Below are 13,137 nucleotides of genomic sequence, written 5' to 3' on the forward strand. Positions count from 1 at the left end.
GGCTCGGTTCCTCCAAGCGATCCCCCTCCTCCAGCTGGGCAATGAGCTGTTCTTTGGTGGACCTCCCAATGCGCAGCCCCCTCTGCCTGCACAGCTCCACCAGGTCGCTCTTAAGGCGTTTAGCATCCATCCTCCTGCTGGCCACTCACCGGCCTGTGCTCTCCGCTTTCCACCATTCCCGGGAGACCCCAGTGTGCCATCCCTTCTTCAGGTCACCCCCTCTCTGCCAGGGTCGAGCGGCAGACTCCTCCGTCCCGGGACCGCTCACTGCAATCCCCCGGTGGACCCTGTTACTGCAAAAGTCCTTCTCACTGGTCACACATTCCCAGGGGTTAATCGTCCCCTGAACCGTCTCTCTCTGACTCTTCAGCCCACCTTGGTCCCCGTCGATCCCCCTTCGTTTTACTGCTCCCCAGTCACTTACTGCAGGAAGCGCCGTCCACGGGGTGCAGTAGATCCCACCTCTGCCACCAGTTGTCACGGAGTGTGGGGGGACACAAGGCCCTGCAAAGGTGTCACCTGGCCTCTAACCCCTTCCTGGGTTCTCATGTTAGATGCTCAGGTATTCTCCGTCAGCCAGTCTCCCATCCCCCAATGCAGACTATCCTAGCCACACTCCCCTGTCAGCATTCAAAGACCACAGTAAGAACAGTCCCAGTTCGTCACATACGCATGTGTCTTCCCAGCAGCACGGCCTGAGATGCAGACCTGCCCCCAGCCTCCCAGGGCCGAAACTCGACTGCTTTCAGTTCCTCTGTGTCTCACGGTCCCCACCCAGCAGCCAAACCCAACGGGGTATGAACGGGCGGGGGAGCCACCGGCTGCTTAAGGGAACGTCCCACAAGATTCCTAAGCAAGTTACCCAGAGCTCGGTGCCCGATCGGCTCACGGGGCCTCGGAGGCCAAAGCAGCGAACCCGGCCGGGGCCCTACGCGCGGCAGGTCACTGGCCATGGAGCTGTGGCAGGTACGGCATCGGAGCCCGGAGAGAGCCCAGCATGGTGCCGGGGAGCACAGGGAGCTGGTGTTTTGGAAGGGATTTGGCACCGCCCCTAGTGCCCGAGGGCGACCCGGAGGGGACGTCCCGGGTTGTTTTGGCCCGTGTGATTGGCTGAGCGGGTGTCGGCTTCTCCTGCGAAAGCATCTGTCTTGTGCCTGGCCTGGCAGGCGTGACCGGGCGTGCCACTCGCCCTGTGCTGTTGTGATGCATTCGCTGCCCCCGGCCGCGGGGGCATGCGGTAAGAGCCACGCTGGGCACCTGTGCCTCAGTGGTGCACGGGGCCATGTACCCCGTACTGCCCCTGGCTGCCAGGGCGTGTCTTTCCTCTGCAGCATGGACAGCTGCAGTGTCCAGGCCCGGCCCCTTCTCATCTCGGCAGGAGCCGCGGTTCCCTGAGCCGCCTCCGAGAGCTTCCCTGGGCTGGGCTGTGCATTGAGACGTGAGGCTGCCTCTTCCTGCCCTCGAGCAAGGCTCACGTAACCGCCGGCAGGAGCTGCCTCGCTGGGCCGGAGTCAGGCAGTGTGCGGTTAGCTCCATCCTGTACCGGGAAGCGAGTCTCTGTACCATCTGCAAAGCGCTTGGCGGGGCCGGGGCGGAGCGTGCCGCTGCGTGTGCCAAGGCGGGGGTGCCTGGCGCGGGGAGGCCGAGTCTGGCTATCCCGGGGCCCAGGAGCAGGGCCGCTCTGGCAGGTGCCGCCTGAGCTAGGTCGAGCAAAGCCAGCCTGGGGCGTCTCCGCCAGCTGGGGTCACCCCCCAAGTGCGGCGCAGAGAGGCCAGAGTGCGTTATGTAGTGGCAGCCTCGCCCTGTGCGTCCAGCCACCACTGCCCATCAGCACCCGGCGACCGCGTTCCCCAGAGCGCGAGGGACAGGCGGGCCATCGACCAGCCCCCAAAGTGAAACCATCACCCCACCTCCAGGTTGTGCCCCAGCTGGGTCGGGGGGTTCCTGCTGACTGTACTGGGGGGCGCCCAGGCATTGGGGGGTGTCGGCCTGACATGACCCCCCCGCATCCGGGTCTCAGTCCAGTCGAGTGAACTCTAGGCCTGTTTCTCCCTGGCAGGCGAGGACAGGCCTGCGAGGTCACATCTGGCATGGAAGCCGTTTGATCAAAGCAGCTCCCCGCCCGGCAGTTCCTTTCCGGGTAGATTTCCTGTTTTCGGTTCTGGGCCAGGGCAGGGCTGTGCAGGGTGTGGGGCGAGCAGGGCGGTGCCTCTGGGACCGGGTGGGGGCCTGGGCCATGACCCCATGTGTGCAGCCGACCCTGCTGGGAACACAGCCCCCACCCCTGGGCGGGGGGGTGCGGGAGGGGCAGAGAGATCCCTGCCTTGGACGGGAGCCGCAGGGTCAGGGCGCGGAGCTTCGCCCCTGTGCTGAGCGCCCCTTCCAGGCTGCTTGGGGTGCAGCGACGGCCGGGCTGGTCTCTGCTCCACGGGACCCGTTCTCCCCCCACCCATGCAGGGGGCTCCCCTGGGGGTTCTGCGCAGGAGCGGTGGGTGTAGGACGGCTGGGAGGGGGTTGGAGCATGGGGCCTGCTCAGGGAGAAGGGGAAGCACCTCCGATTGCCAGCCAGAACCCCCAAACTGGAGCCAGGATGAGAGTGGGGAACCCCCCAAGCACTGCCTGGCCCTTCCCTGAGCTGTGGAGGGAGCCCGCTGGGCTCGCCACTTGCCCCATGGGAGCAGGGACGTCTCCCAGGGGGTTGTCTCCATGTCCCGTGGCTGTGCCTGGCTCTGGCCAGGGGGCTGGTGGATGGCACCCGGGCATAGTAACTGGAGTGATGCCATGTTTGGTACCTCCCCGACCTGACTCGTCCCTCTGAGCTCACCCCCTGCCCCCGTGACTCGTTCCCCCGCCCCGCGAAGGGCTGCTGGAGTGGGGGGAGCCGGCCGGTCCCCGGGACGTCTCTGCCTGTCGGTGGCCTTTGGAACCTGCTCCTGGCCTGGGTTTCTGCCCAGTGCTGGGTGCAAGGTGCCAGCGAGCCAGGTGGGTGTCGGGCGCAGTGTGATCGGTGCCAGCTCCCATCCCCCGCACACATCCCCTGGGCCCAGGAAATCCCTGGGCAGGACGTGCCGGGAAGCCCTTGTCACGGAGTATTGGGGAACTCAGGGCCCTGCACCCCCGGCTTCCTGCGATTCACCATGACTCTCAGCCAGCCAGTAAAGCAGAAGGTTTATTTGGATGACAGGAACACAGTCCAAGACAGGTCTTGCAGGCACAGACAACAGGGCCCCCCTCAGTTAGGTCCAGCTTGGGGTCCCAGGGCATGCCAGCCCACCCCCCTTGGGGGGTCAGAGCCATCTCTGCCTCCCAGCCATCTCTCCAGCTCGCTTCCAGCACTCTGCCTTCAGCGACCCCTCCCACAGCCTTTGTTCGGTTTCCCGGGCCCCGGAGTCACCTGACCTCCAACCCCCTCCTGGGTTCTCATGTTACAAGCTCAGGTATGTTCCCTTGGGCCGGCTCCCATCCCCCGATGCAGACCATCCTAGTCACACTCCCCTGTCAGCATTCACACACCCCAGCAAGAACAGTCCCAGTTCGTCACATCTCTCCCCCCTTCGAGACCGAACTGAGCAGGGTCACTTTAGCCAGTGACCCGGGGAAGTTCGAACCTACCCCCGTTCCCATGGATGCCCCCGCATCCCTCCAGTTCCTTGGTGAGAATTACACCAGGCCCCTTCCGTTCCACGCCCCCCCTTAGGTCGGGGGTGCTTGATGGCACTCGCAGTTCGCATGTGGGAAGGTTTATGCGGCCTGTGCCCTTTTTCCACCCCCATACCTCTGGGGTTCCAACTGGGCTGTGGTCTTCTCCCAGCGCTCCAGTCTGGAGGTCTGTGCTTTGGGCTCTCTTGGTTCAGAGCCGCCCTTTTTACCTTGGCCACCCTCCGGAAAGGCTCCTCTATGCTGGGCAAGGGTCCTAAGGCTGTTTTCCCCTTGTCCCAGGCCTTCCTCCCCCTCTGACAGGGGTCACAGGATCCGCAGTACTGTCGGACAGTAACAAAGACCCCAGGCCAGTAAAAGCTCCGTAGCAGCCTCTGCTGGGTACGCCAGGTTCCCTGGTGCCCTGAGAGGGGAATGTCATGGGCCCGGCACAGCAGCTGGCGGCGATACTTCTGGGGTACCACCAGCTGCCTCCTGATCCCCCCTGACTCCATTTTCCCTGGGGGAGCCCATTCTCGGTACAGGAACCCCTTCTCCCACAGGAACCTTTTCCGGCCACCTCGTTCCATGGTCTGTACCGCATTGAGGTCGGCCAGGTCCCTTATCTTCCGCAAGGAGGGGTCTCTCTGTAACTCGGCCTGGAACTCAGCAGCTGGGACAGGGATGGCCACCTGCTCTTTCTCGCCCGCTGGGTCCGAAGCTGCAGCCTCCCTGAGCCGCGTCCCTGGGCGTTCCCTCCCCACCAGGTTAGGGTCCTGCGCCTCAGGCAAGGCACCCCCCCCAAGGCCAGGGCGCAGGGCCCCTCGCCGGCTCTGACTGCGGGTCACAACCAGTGCCTTTTGGGGGTTGCTTGGCCAGTTCTCCAGGTCCCCCCCCATCAATACCTCAGTGGGCAAATACGGGTGTACCCCCACATCCTTGGGGCCCTCCTTGGCCCCCCACTTCAGGTGTACCCTTGCCACGGGCACTTTGACTGGTGTTCCGCCCACCCCCGTCAGGGTCAGGTAGGAGTTGGGCACCACCTGATCTGGGGCCACCACCTCGGGCCGGGCCAGCGTCACCTCTGCGCCCGTATCCCAGTATCCATTGACCTTCCTCCCATCCACCTCCAGGGGAACAAGGTACTCTCTCCGGAGGGACAGCCCCGCGCCCACCGTATAAACCAAAAACCCTGAGTCTGGGGCATCCAGCCCCCTAGAGGAGCTGGCCTGGGGCCCTTCTCTCTCTTGAGCAGTTGATAAGCTGCCAGCCCCTCTTGCGTGAGAAGCCTGCCCCTCGTCCGTCTGGGCCTCTACCAAGTTAACCCTATGCGGGTTCGGTCTGCTCAGTCTGTCCTTGAGCTTGGGGCACTGGGCCCGAACGTGGCCTCTTCGGCCGCAGTAATAGCAGCTCATGTCCTGTGGGTCCCCTCGAGCCGGTCGGTTGTCCCTGACGCTGGGCATTCCCCGTGGGAGGGGATTCCCCATATTCCCCCTTTGGTAGGTCCCAGGGTGACTCTCTCTCTGCATCGCGGCGGGCCTGTTCCTTTGGGGCTCCTCCCTGCCACCCCCTGCCCGGCTCTTTACAAACTCATCGGCCAGCTGCCCGGCGTGTCGCGGGTTCTCTGGCTTTCTGTCCACCAACCACAGCCTCAGGTCGGATGGGCACCGCTCATACAGTTGCTCCAGTACCAGCAGTTTAATCAGGTCCTCCTTCGTCTGGGCCCCGCCAGCCCACTTGCTGGCGTATCTTTCCATGCGGACGGCTAGTTGCAAATAGGAGATCTCAGGGGCTTTATCTTGACTCCGGAACCTTTCCCGGTACATCTCAGGAGTCAGCCCAAACTCACGTAGCAGGGCCCTTTTGAATAGTTCGTAGTCCCCTTTCTCTGCCTCTCCCAGTTGGCGGTACAATGCCACGGATTTGGGGTCCAGTAAGGGGGTAAGGACCCGGAGTCTGTCCGCGGGATCCACCCGGTGCAGCTCGCAGGCCGTCTCAAAGGCCTCCAGGAAGTCATCCATGTCCTCCCCCTCCTTGTATGGGGCCATGATGCACTTATCAAAGCTCCGTGCAGTCCTGGGTCCCCCCTCACTCACCGCAGCCGGGGGTTCGCTGCCCTTCAATCTCGCCAGTTCCAGTTCACGCTGATGCTGTCTCTCATTCTCCTGTCTCTGTCTCTCATTCTCCTGTCTCTGTCTCTCATTCTCCTCCCGTTCACGCTGATGCTGTCTCTCTTTCTCCTCCCGTTCATGCTGACGCTGTCTCTCTTCATGCTGTCTCTGTTGTTCACGATCCTCCAGCTCCCTCAGTTTTAGCTCTTTCTCCCATTCCAGCCAATTCCGCTCCCCGGATGCTGAACGTCGCCGGGAGGATCCTCTGCTGGCCGGCGAGCTTCGCCGGGGGGACCCCCTGCTGGCCGGGGGGGTCACGGCGCCTTCAGTATTTGCTGGGCTCCTCCCCACCCTTCCCCTAGGCATAGGAAGGAGGGGTCTCGGGAAGCCCTCAGCAGCGGGCTGACCACTCCCAGCTGGGACAGACACTGGTGCCTGCGCTGCATTTGCCAGGCTGCTTCCCTGAGACACAGGGATCGGTTCATTCGCGCGATCTTCCGCCTCCAGCTGGGCAATGAGCTGTTCTTTGGTGAGCCTCCCAATGCGCAGCCGCCTCTGCTTGCACAGCTCCACCAGGTCGCTCTTAAGCCGCTGGGCATACATCTTCCTGCTGGCCACTCACCGGCCTGTGTGCTCACAGCTCCCCACAGTTCCCAGGGGGACCCCTAGTGTGCCAGCCCTTCTCGAGGTCACCACCTCTCTGCCAGGGTCGAGCTGCAGACTCCTCCGCCCCTGGGACCACTCGCTGCGATCCCCCCGGGGGACCCTGTTACTGCAAAAGTCCTTCTCGCTGGTCACACACTCCCAGGGGTAATAACCGTCTCTCTCCCACTCTTCAGCGTGCCTGGTCCCCGTCAATCCCCCTTCGTTTTACTGCTCCCCAGTCACTTACTGCAGGAAGCGCCGTCCACGGGGTGCAGTAGATCCCGCCGCTGCCACCAGTTGTCACGGAGTATTGGGGAACTCAGGGCCCTGCACCCCCGGCTTCCTGCGATTCACCATGACTCTCAGCCAGCCAGTAAAGCAGAAGGTTTATTTGGATGACAGGAACACAGTCCAAGACAGGTCTTGCAGGCACAGACAACAGGGCCCCCCTCAGTTAGGTCCAGCTTGGGGTCCCAGGGCATGCCAGCCCACCCCCCTTGGGGGGTCAGAGCCATCTCTGCCTCCCAGCCATCTCTCCAGCTCGCTTCCAGCACTCTGCCTTCAGCGACCCCTCCCACAGCCTTTGTTCGGTTTCCCGGGCCCCGGAGTCACCTGACCTCCAACCCCCTCCTGGGTTCTCATGTTACAAGCTCAGGTATGTTCCCTTGGGCCGGCTCCCATCCCCCGATGCAGACCATCCTAGTCACACTCCCCTGTCAGCATTCACACACCCCAGCAAGAACAGTCCCAGTTCGTCACAGCCCTGAACCGATGTCCCGCTGGGAGCCCTGTGCCGGCCAGTCTGCCACCACCCCACGCGGCCTATTGCCCAGCGCTGGGTGCTCTGCCCGCTCCCTGGTGCCTTTAAATACCGCCGCCTCTGCCCCCCAGGCCCTGCAGCGTCCCAGGCTGGCGCCTCGGCAGGTGGCAGGGTCTCTGCCGGGCAGGAGGCGCTGTGGGACCCTGGGGCCCAGCCCCATAAGTAAAGCAGCTTTGGCTGAACCAACAGTGGGTGTTTGTCTTGGGGCGGGCGCGAGGGCCCGGCGGCCGGTTAGTTCTGGCCTGGTGGGAGCCGGGAGCGGGTGCCTTGAGCACCAGACACTGCCTGAGTCCGGTGCAGCTTGGCCGTGACCCCTCCTGTGGCTGGTTGGGGGCCCCTGGGTGGGTTCAGCTTGTTTCCCACCAGGGCCAGCGGCACCGACCGGCTCCCTGCCCACCTGCAGCCCCACGGGACCCAGCTCTGGCTTCTGGCACGACCGGCCCAGTCTCGCTGGCGGACGCCTGGTGGAGCGGAAGCTGCTGGCGCCGGGCTGCCTCTCCAGAGCAATCTGGCAGCGAGGGGGGAACGGAAGCCAGGGGACGCAAGCGGATTGTGAAGCTGCTAACGGCACGTGGGGGGGTGCCCGGGCAGCGGGCCCAGGACCCGTCTGCGTCACCATCAGCTGGTGACCGAGAGCAGAGGAGGTGCCAGCCCCCAGCGAGGGTGGCCCCGGGCTCCCCCGGCTGTTTTCATGTCCCGCCTTATCCTGGTCTGTTTGCTGCTGGGCTCTGGTTTGGAGTATCCCTGGGGTCTGGGCAGCCCCCTCACGGGCCCCCTGCGGGCTGTGCCGCCAGCCTGGCCCCAGGGCTCTGCCATCAATAAAGGGACGATGCACCTAATTAAATCAGCATGGCATCTGTGCCGCCGGCGCTTGGGCCACGTCTGTGTCGTGCTGTCCTGCTCTCCGGGCTGCGAGCGTCAGCACTGGGAGGGGCCTGTCTCCTGCCAGAGCTGGGGACGTTGGGAGTGGGGGGGTTGTGTCCTGGGGTGTTCGTACCTTTAAGAGAAAATATCTGCCGGTGCCCCTCACTCCCGACCTGCAGCCCCCTGCTAGCCCAGCCCTGGGCTCCCCCCAACACTGCCGGTGCCCCTCACTCCCGACTCGCAGCCCCTGCTAGCCCAGCCCTGGGCTCCCCCCAACACTGCCGGTGCCCCTCACTCCCGACCTGCAGCCCCCTGCTAGCCCAGCCCTGGGCTCCCCACAACACTGCTCTGCTTGAGACCCTCCCGACTCGCAGCCCCCTGCTAGCCCAGCCCTGGGCTCCCGCCAACACTGTCGGTGCCCCTCACTCCCGACCTGCAGCCCCCTGCTAGCCCAGCCGTGGGCTCCCCCCAACACTGCCGGTGCCCCTCACTCCCGACCCGCAGCCCCCTGCTAGCCCAGCCCTGGGCTCCCCCCAACACTGCCGGTGCCCCTCACTCCCGACCCGCAGCCCCCTTCTAGCCCAACCCTGGACTCCCCCCAACACTGTCGGTGCCCCTCACTCCCGACCCGCAGCCCCCTGCTAGCCCAGCCCTGGACTCCCCCCAACACTGTCGGTGCCCCTCACTCCCGACCTGCAGCCCCCTGCTAGCCCAGCCCTGGGCTGGTGGCGCTGAGCCTGCCAGCCCCCCAAACTGTACAGTGGCTTCGTCATTGGAACAGCCCCAGTTTCTGCCGGCTCCCGGGACGACCAAAGGCGGGTTGGGTGCTGGTGCCCTCCCAGCTGGTGCTTAACCCCTCCCCCGGGAGTGGAGTCCCGGGGCTCTGCAGGCACCTCGGGCTGGTGGATGCGTCTGGAAGCCCCGACCCGTCCCCCTCCCCCCAGAACTCAGCCCCCCAACCTGGAGATTTCGTCCTTCCCAGGGAGTTTCTATCCCTGCGAGAGCAGCCCTGAGCGCCAGGGCCAATACACAGTATAGAGACTGCCTGTGTGGCCAGGCTGGTTCGGGAAGGGAGGGGCCGATGGACTGACCCGGGCCGGGGAAGGGGCAGCCGCAGGGACAGGGCAGACGGCCTGAGGTTTCACTGCCGCTCTGGGTTGCCCCAGGCCTGGCTCCGGAGAGCAGCCCTCTGGGGTGGGGGACAAGCAGGGCCCTCTGAGGGCAGCCGACTGTGTTCCCTGTGGGCCGTGGCCTGGGGTCACAGGGCAGCCCGGTAAGGGGTCGCTCTTGCTCCGACACAGCCCTGCCTGGGGCGGGGGGCCAGGTCTGTCCCTCCAGGCGTCCAGGTCCCGGTGCTGGGCTCTGCTGCCAAGCCAGGCTGAGATGCAGCTTCGGCAGGGCCTGGGCCACAGGCCCCCCCCCAGGGCTGGCTTTGGGGGATACCGTGGTGAATGGGCCCCGTGCGGGGGGGCAGGGGCCTCTCCGGGTAGCCAGCTGGGCAGGCAGGGGGTGTCTGTGGCGTTTTCTTTTCCCTTTGCGGGTGTGTGTCGGGCGCGGAGCACCTGGGGGTCTGGCACGCTGCTGGGGGGCAGTGCCGTCGCTGGGCAGGACTGAATTGTAGCGCCAGGGTCGTTAGCGCTGATGGGCTAAGGGGGCTGCGCGCACGTCCATCCCTGGGGAGAGACGGGGGCAGGTTCACGGTGGGGGGGCAGGGGTCTGGACTCATGGGGCAGCCCAGCAGGGGCCCATGTCAGAGCTGGGGCCTGGGGCCTGCTCTAGCCCCAGGTCTGGTGGGGCAGCTGCGATGGGCTGGGCTGAGCAGGGAGGAAGCCCCGAGTGGCCAGGCCGCCGGGGGAGCAGCCAGCAGGATCCCGGCTCCCGGCCTTGAGAGAGAGGAAGGAAGGAAGGAAAACGGAGCCTAAACAAGCTAGTTCGGCTGAGCAGGAAACCTCTCCCCACGGGGCCACGTGTGTGGGGCTGGTAGAGCCGGGGGCTCCCCTGGGGGCTGGGGGCGGCTGCTCAGTGTGGGGGTGACTCCTGGCTGAACGAGCCACGTGCCGCTGGCTCCGGGCCTCTCAGTCGCGAGGGGTGTGTGTGAGTGGGTGCGTGTGGGGGTGCATGAGGGTGTATGGGTGTGAGTGAGGGGGTGTGGGGGTGCGCACGGGGGCCCCTTGCCCGATGGCGACAGCGACGCCTGGGTACCTGGCAGGGGCAGGGGAAGCTCAGGGGGGCTGAGCAGGATACGGGGATCAGGCCACGAGGGGTGTGTGTGGGGGTGAGTGAGGGGGGTGGGGGGCTGCGTGTGGGTAAGGATGTGGGGGTGGGTGAGGGGGTGTGTGTGTGCGTGGGAGGTGAGTGAAGGGGTGTGGGGGTGCATGAGGGTGTGGGTGTGAGTGAGGGGGTGTGGGTGAGGGTGGGGGGGTGCGTGTGGGTGAGGATGTGGGGGTGCGTGAGGGTGTGTGTGTGTGCGCGTGGGAGGTGAGTGAAGGGGTGGGGGGGTGCATGAGGGTGTGTGGCTGTGAGTGAGGGGGTGTGGGTGAGGGTGTGGGGGGTGGGTGAGGGTGTGTGTGTGTGTGCGCGCACGGGGGCCCCTTGCCCGATGGCGACAGCGACGCCTGGGTACCTGGCAGGGGCGGGGGAGGCTCAGGGGGGCTCAGCAGGATACGGGGACCAGGCCGCGCCAGCTGCTCTTGATTGGAAAATCCTCTGGATTAAACGGGCAGCAAGTCCTGCTTGGGGGGCCCAGCAGTGGAGCCACGTGGGGGAGACACTGGCTCAGCGCATTTCTGCTCGACAGAGCTCGGATGGGGCGGGAGGATGAGTGAGGCCCAGGGCTGGGCTAGCGGGGGCTGCGGGTCGGGAGTGAGGGTCACCGATGATTCCTGTCAGCTCCTTTGTTTCGTTGCATTGTCCCGTTGCTGCTCATTGGCAAAGGCCGGGCAGGGACCAGCCCCTGTGGATGGTGCCTGTCCGTGAGATCCCGCCGAGGCTGCTGTGTCCTTGGGCTCCCCCCCCCCGCCCCCGCCCCGCCTGTTGGGCTGAGGGGTCTGGTTTGCTGAGACCCGGCTACTCCCCCGACCCCTTATCTCCTAGGAGCAGCCCTCCGAGACTTCCCTTTGAAGAAACCCCAGGCAGGAGCTGCTCATCCCAGCCCCAGGCCTCCTCCAGCTGCTCTCTGCCCCCGGGGAGCACCCGCTGGGGGGGCTGGGCATGGGGCAGGCTGGGGGAGCTCCCTGCTCAGTGGGGGCGGGGGTTGGCATGAGGCTGGGGGAGCTGGGGGGGGGCAGGGCAGGGGTTGGCATGAGGTTGGGGGAGCTGGGGGGGGGCAGGGCAGGGGTTGGCATGAGGCTGGGTGGGGGGCAGGGCAGGGGTTGGCATGAGGCTGGGGGAGCTGGGTGGGGGGCAGGGCAGGGGTTGGCATGAGGCTGGGGGAGCTGGTGGGGGGCAGGGCAGGGGTTGGCATGAGGCTGGGGGGGCAGGGCAGGGGTTGGCATGAGGCTGGGGGAGCTGGGTGGGGGGCAGGGCAGAGGTTGGCATGAGGCTGGGGGAGCTGGGTGGGGGCAGGGCAGGGGTTGGCATGAGGCTGGGGGAGCTGGGTGGGGGGCAGGGCAGGGGTTGGCATGAGGCTGGGGGAGCTGGGTGGGGGGCAGGGCAGAGGTTGGCATGAGGCTGGGGGAGCTGGGTGGGGGGCAGGGCAGGGGTTGGCATGAGGGTGGGGGAGCTGGGTGGGGGGCAGGGCAGGGGTTGGCATGAGGGTGGGGGAGCTGGGTGGGGGGCAGGGCAGGGGTTGGCATGAGGCTGGCTGCCCGCGGATGCCGGGGGCTCCCCAGCTGGTCCGGGAGGTTTCAGGGCCACGGGGCTATTTTGTCTCTCCAAGGCCTGAGCTGGTGAATCACCTTGAGACAGAGCCGTGTGGGGGAGGGGAGCTGGAGCCGGGATCCCCCCCTCCTCCCCAGCTGCTCAGCATGGGCGGCTGATCGACTCGGTTCCTTCACCTCCAGTTCCCGCTTGCTGGAATCTGGATCGTGGTGCCCGTTTGGGCACTCATTCTGGGCTGCGGGTCGGGAGTGAGGGGCACCAGCAGAGCTGGGGGGGACTGGGGAGAGCCCAGGGCTGGGGTAGCAGGGGCTGCGGGTCGGGAGTGAGGGGCACTGGCAGGGCTGCGGGGGGTACCCGGGCTGGGCTAGCAGGGGCTGCGGGTCGGGAGTGAGGGGCACCGGCGGGACTGGGGGGGGGGCTGGGCTGGGATAGCAGGGGCTGCGGGTCGGGAGTGAGGGGCACCGGCGGGACTTGGGGGAGCCCCGCGCTGGGATAGCAGGGGCTGCAGCTCAGAGGAGAAGCAGATGCCGGGGCACAGGGTCCGTGTGTGGTGTCATGGGGAGCACACGCCGCCCATGGGGAACCGGGAAGGGCCCTCGGGAAGGCGCCTCCTGCCCCCAGCCCCCAGCAGGAAGAGCTCAGCAACTGGCTGGTGGCGGGAGGAAGGGGCGGGGGTCCCTGTGTGGCGGCCGCAGGCCATGGGAGGATGTGCCCTATATTTAGCTCGAAAGGGCCACGCTGGCTCCGGCCTTATCAGGCCCCTGCACCTTGCTGGGGCGGAAGGAGGGACAGAGGCTTTGAGGCGGCCACTGTTGAGCCCCTGTCTGGGGGGGGTCACTGCCGGGGGGGTTGGGGCCTGTCTGGCCACCTTGCAGGGAGGTGGACCCGCTGCTCCGAACAGTTTTTTTCCCTCTGGAGCAAAATCAACCATGGCAGTAACGCAGGAAAGAACCAGCCCCCATGAGGGCTGCGCTTTCCCTGTGCGGCTGGGCAGGCTTCCTGAGGGGCGTCGAGGGGCCTGAGTTTGCCCCCCAGCCGGTTCACTGCTGGGAGCACAGGGTTTGCATGGCCCCTGAGGTACAGGGAGAAGAAGGGATGTGCCCAGGGTCACCCAGCAGGGCTGGGGCCGGGGCTGGGCCGGAGCTGGGCCTTCCCCCCAGCTCCCTGGCTTGAGCCCGAACGTCTGTGCTCTGCTTCGAAGGAGCCTGCCCGGTGCTGGGCTCTGGCCCTGGGCGGTCGGTG

General features: G+C 66.1%; 1 protein-coding gene across 2 annotated transcripts in view; it reads left to right on the forward strand.

Moving 5' to 3' along the window:
• LOC101951416 (inactive phospholipase C-like protein 2) overlaps positions 1-13,137 on the forward strand; it is a 40,417-nt gene that overhangs the window by 5,719 nt on the left and 21,561 nt on the right. Inside the window, exon 1 of one of the 2 annotated variants that reach the window (XM_065577839.1) lies at positions 937-966. The exons of the other annotated variant lie outside the window; for it this stretch is intronic. Coding sequence (XP_065433911.1) covers positions 952-966 — 15 coding nt within the window. The 5' untranslated portion in view covers positions 937-951. Of the gene's footprint in view, positions 1-936; positions 967-13,137 lie in introns of those variants that run through there. 2 annotated transcript variants of the gene reach the window in all.

The sequence above is a fragment of the Chrysemys picta genome, chromosome 24 (assembly GCF_011386835.1).
Source record: "Chrysemys picta bellii isolate R12L10 chromosome 24, ASM1138683v2, whole genome shotgun sequence".
Lineage (NCBI taxonomy): Eukaryota > Metazoa > Chordata > Testudines > Emydidae > Chrysemys > Chrysemys picta.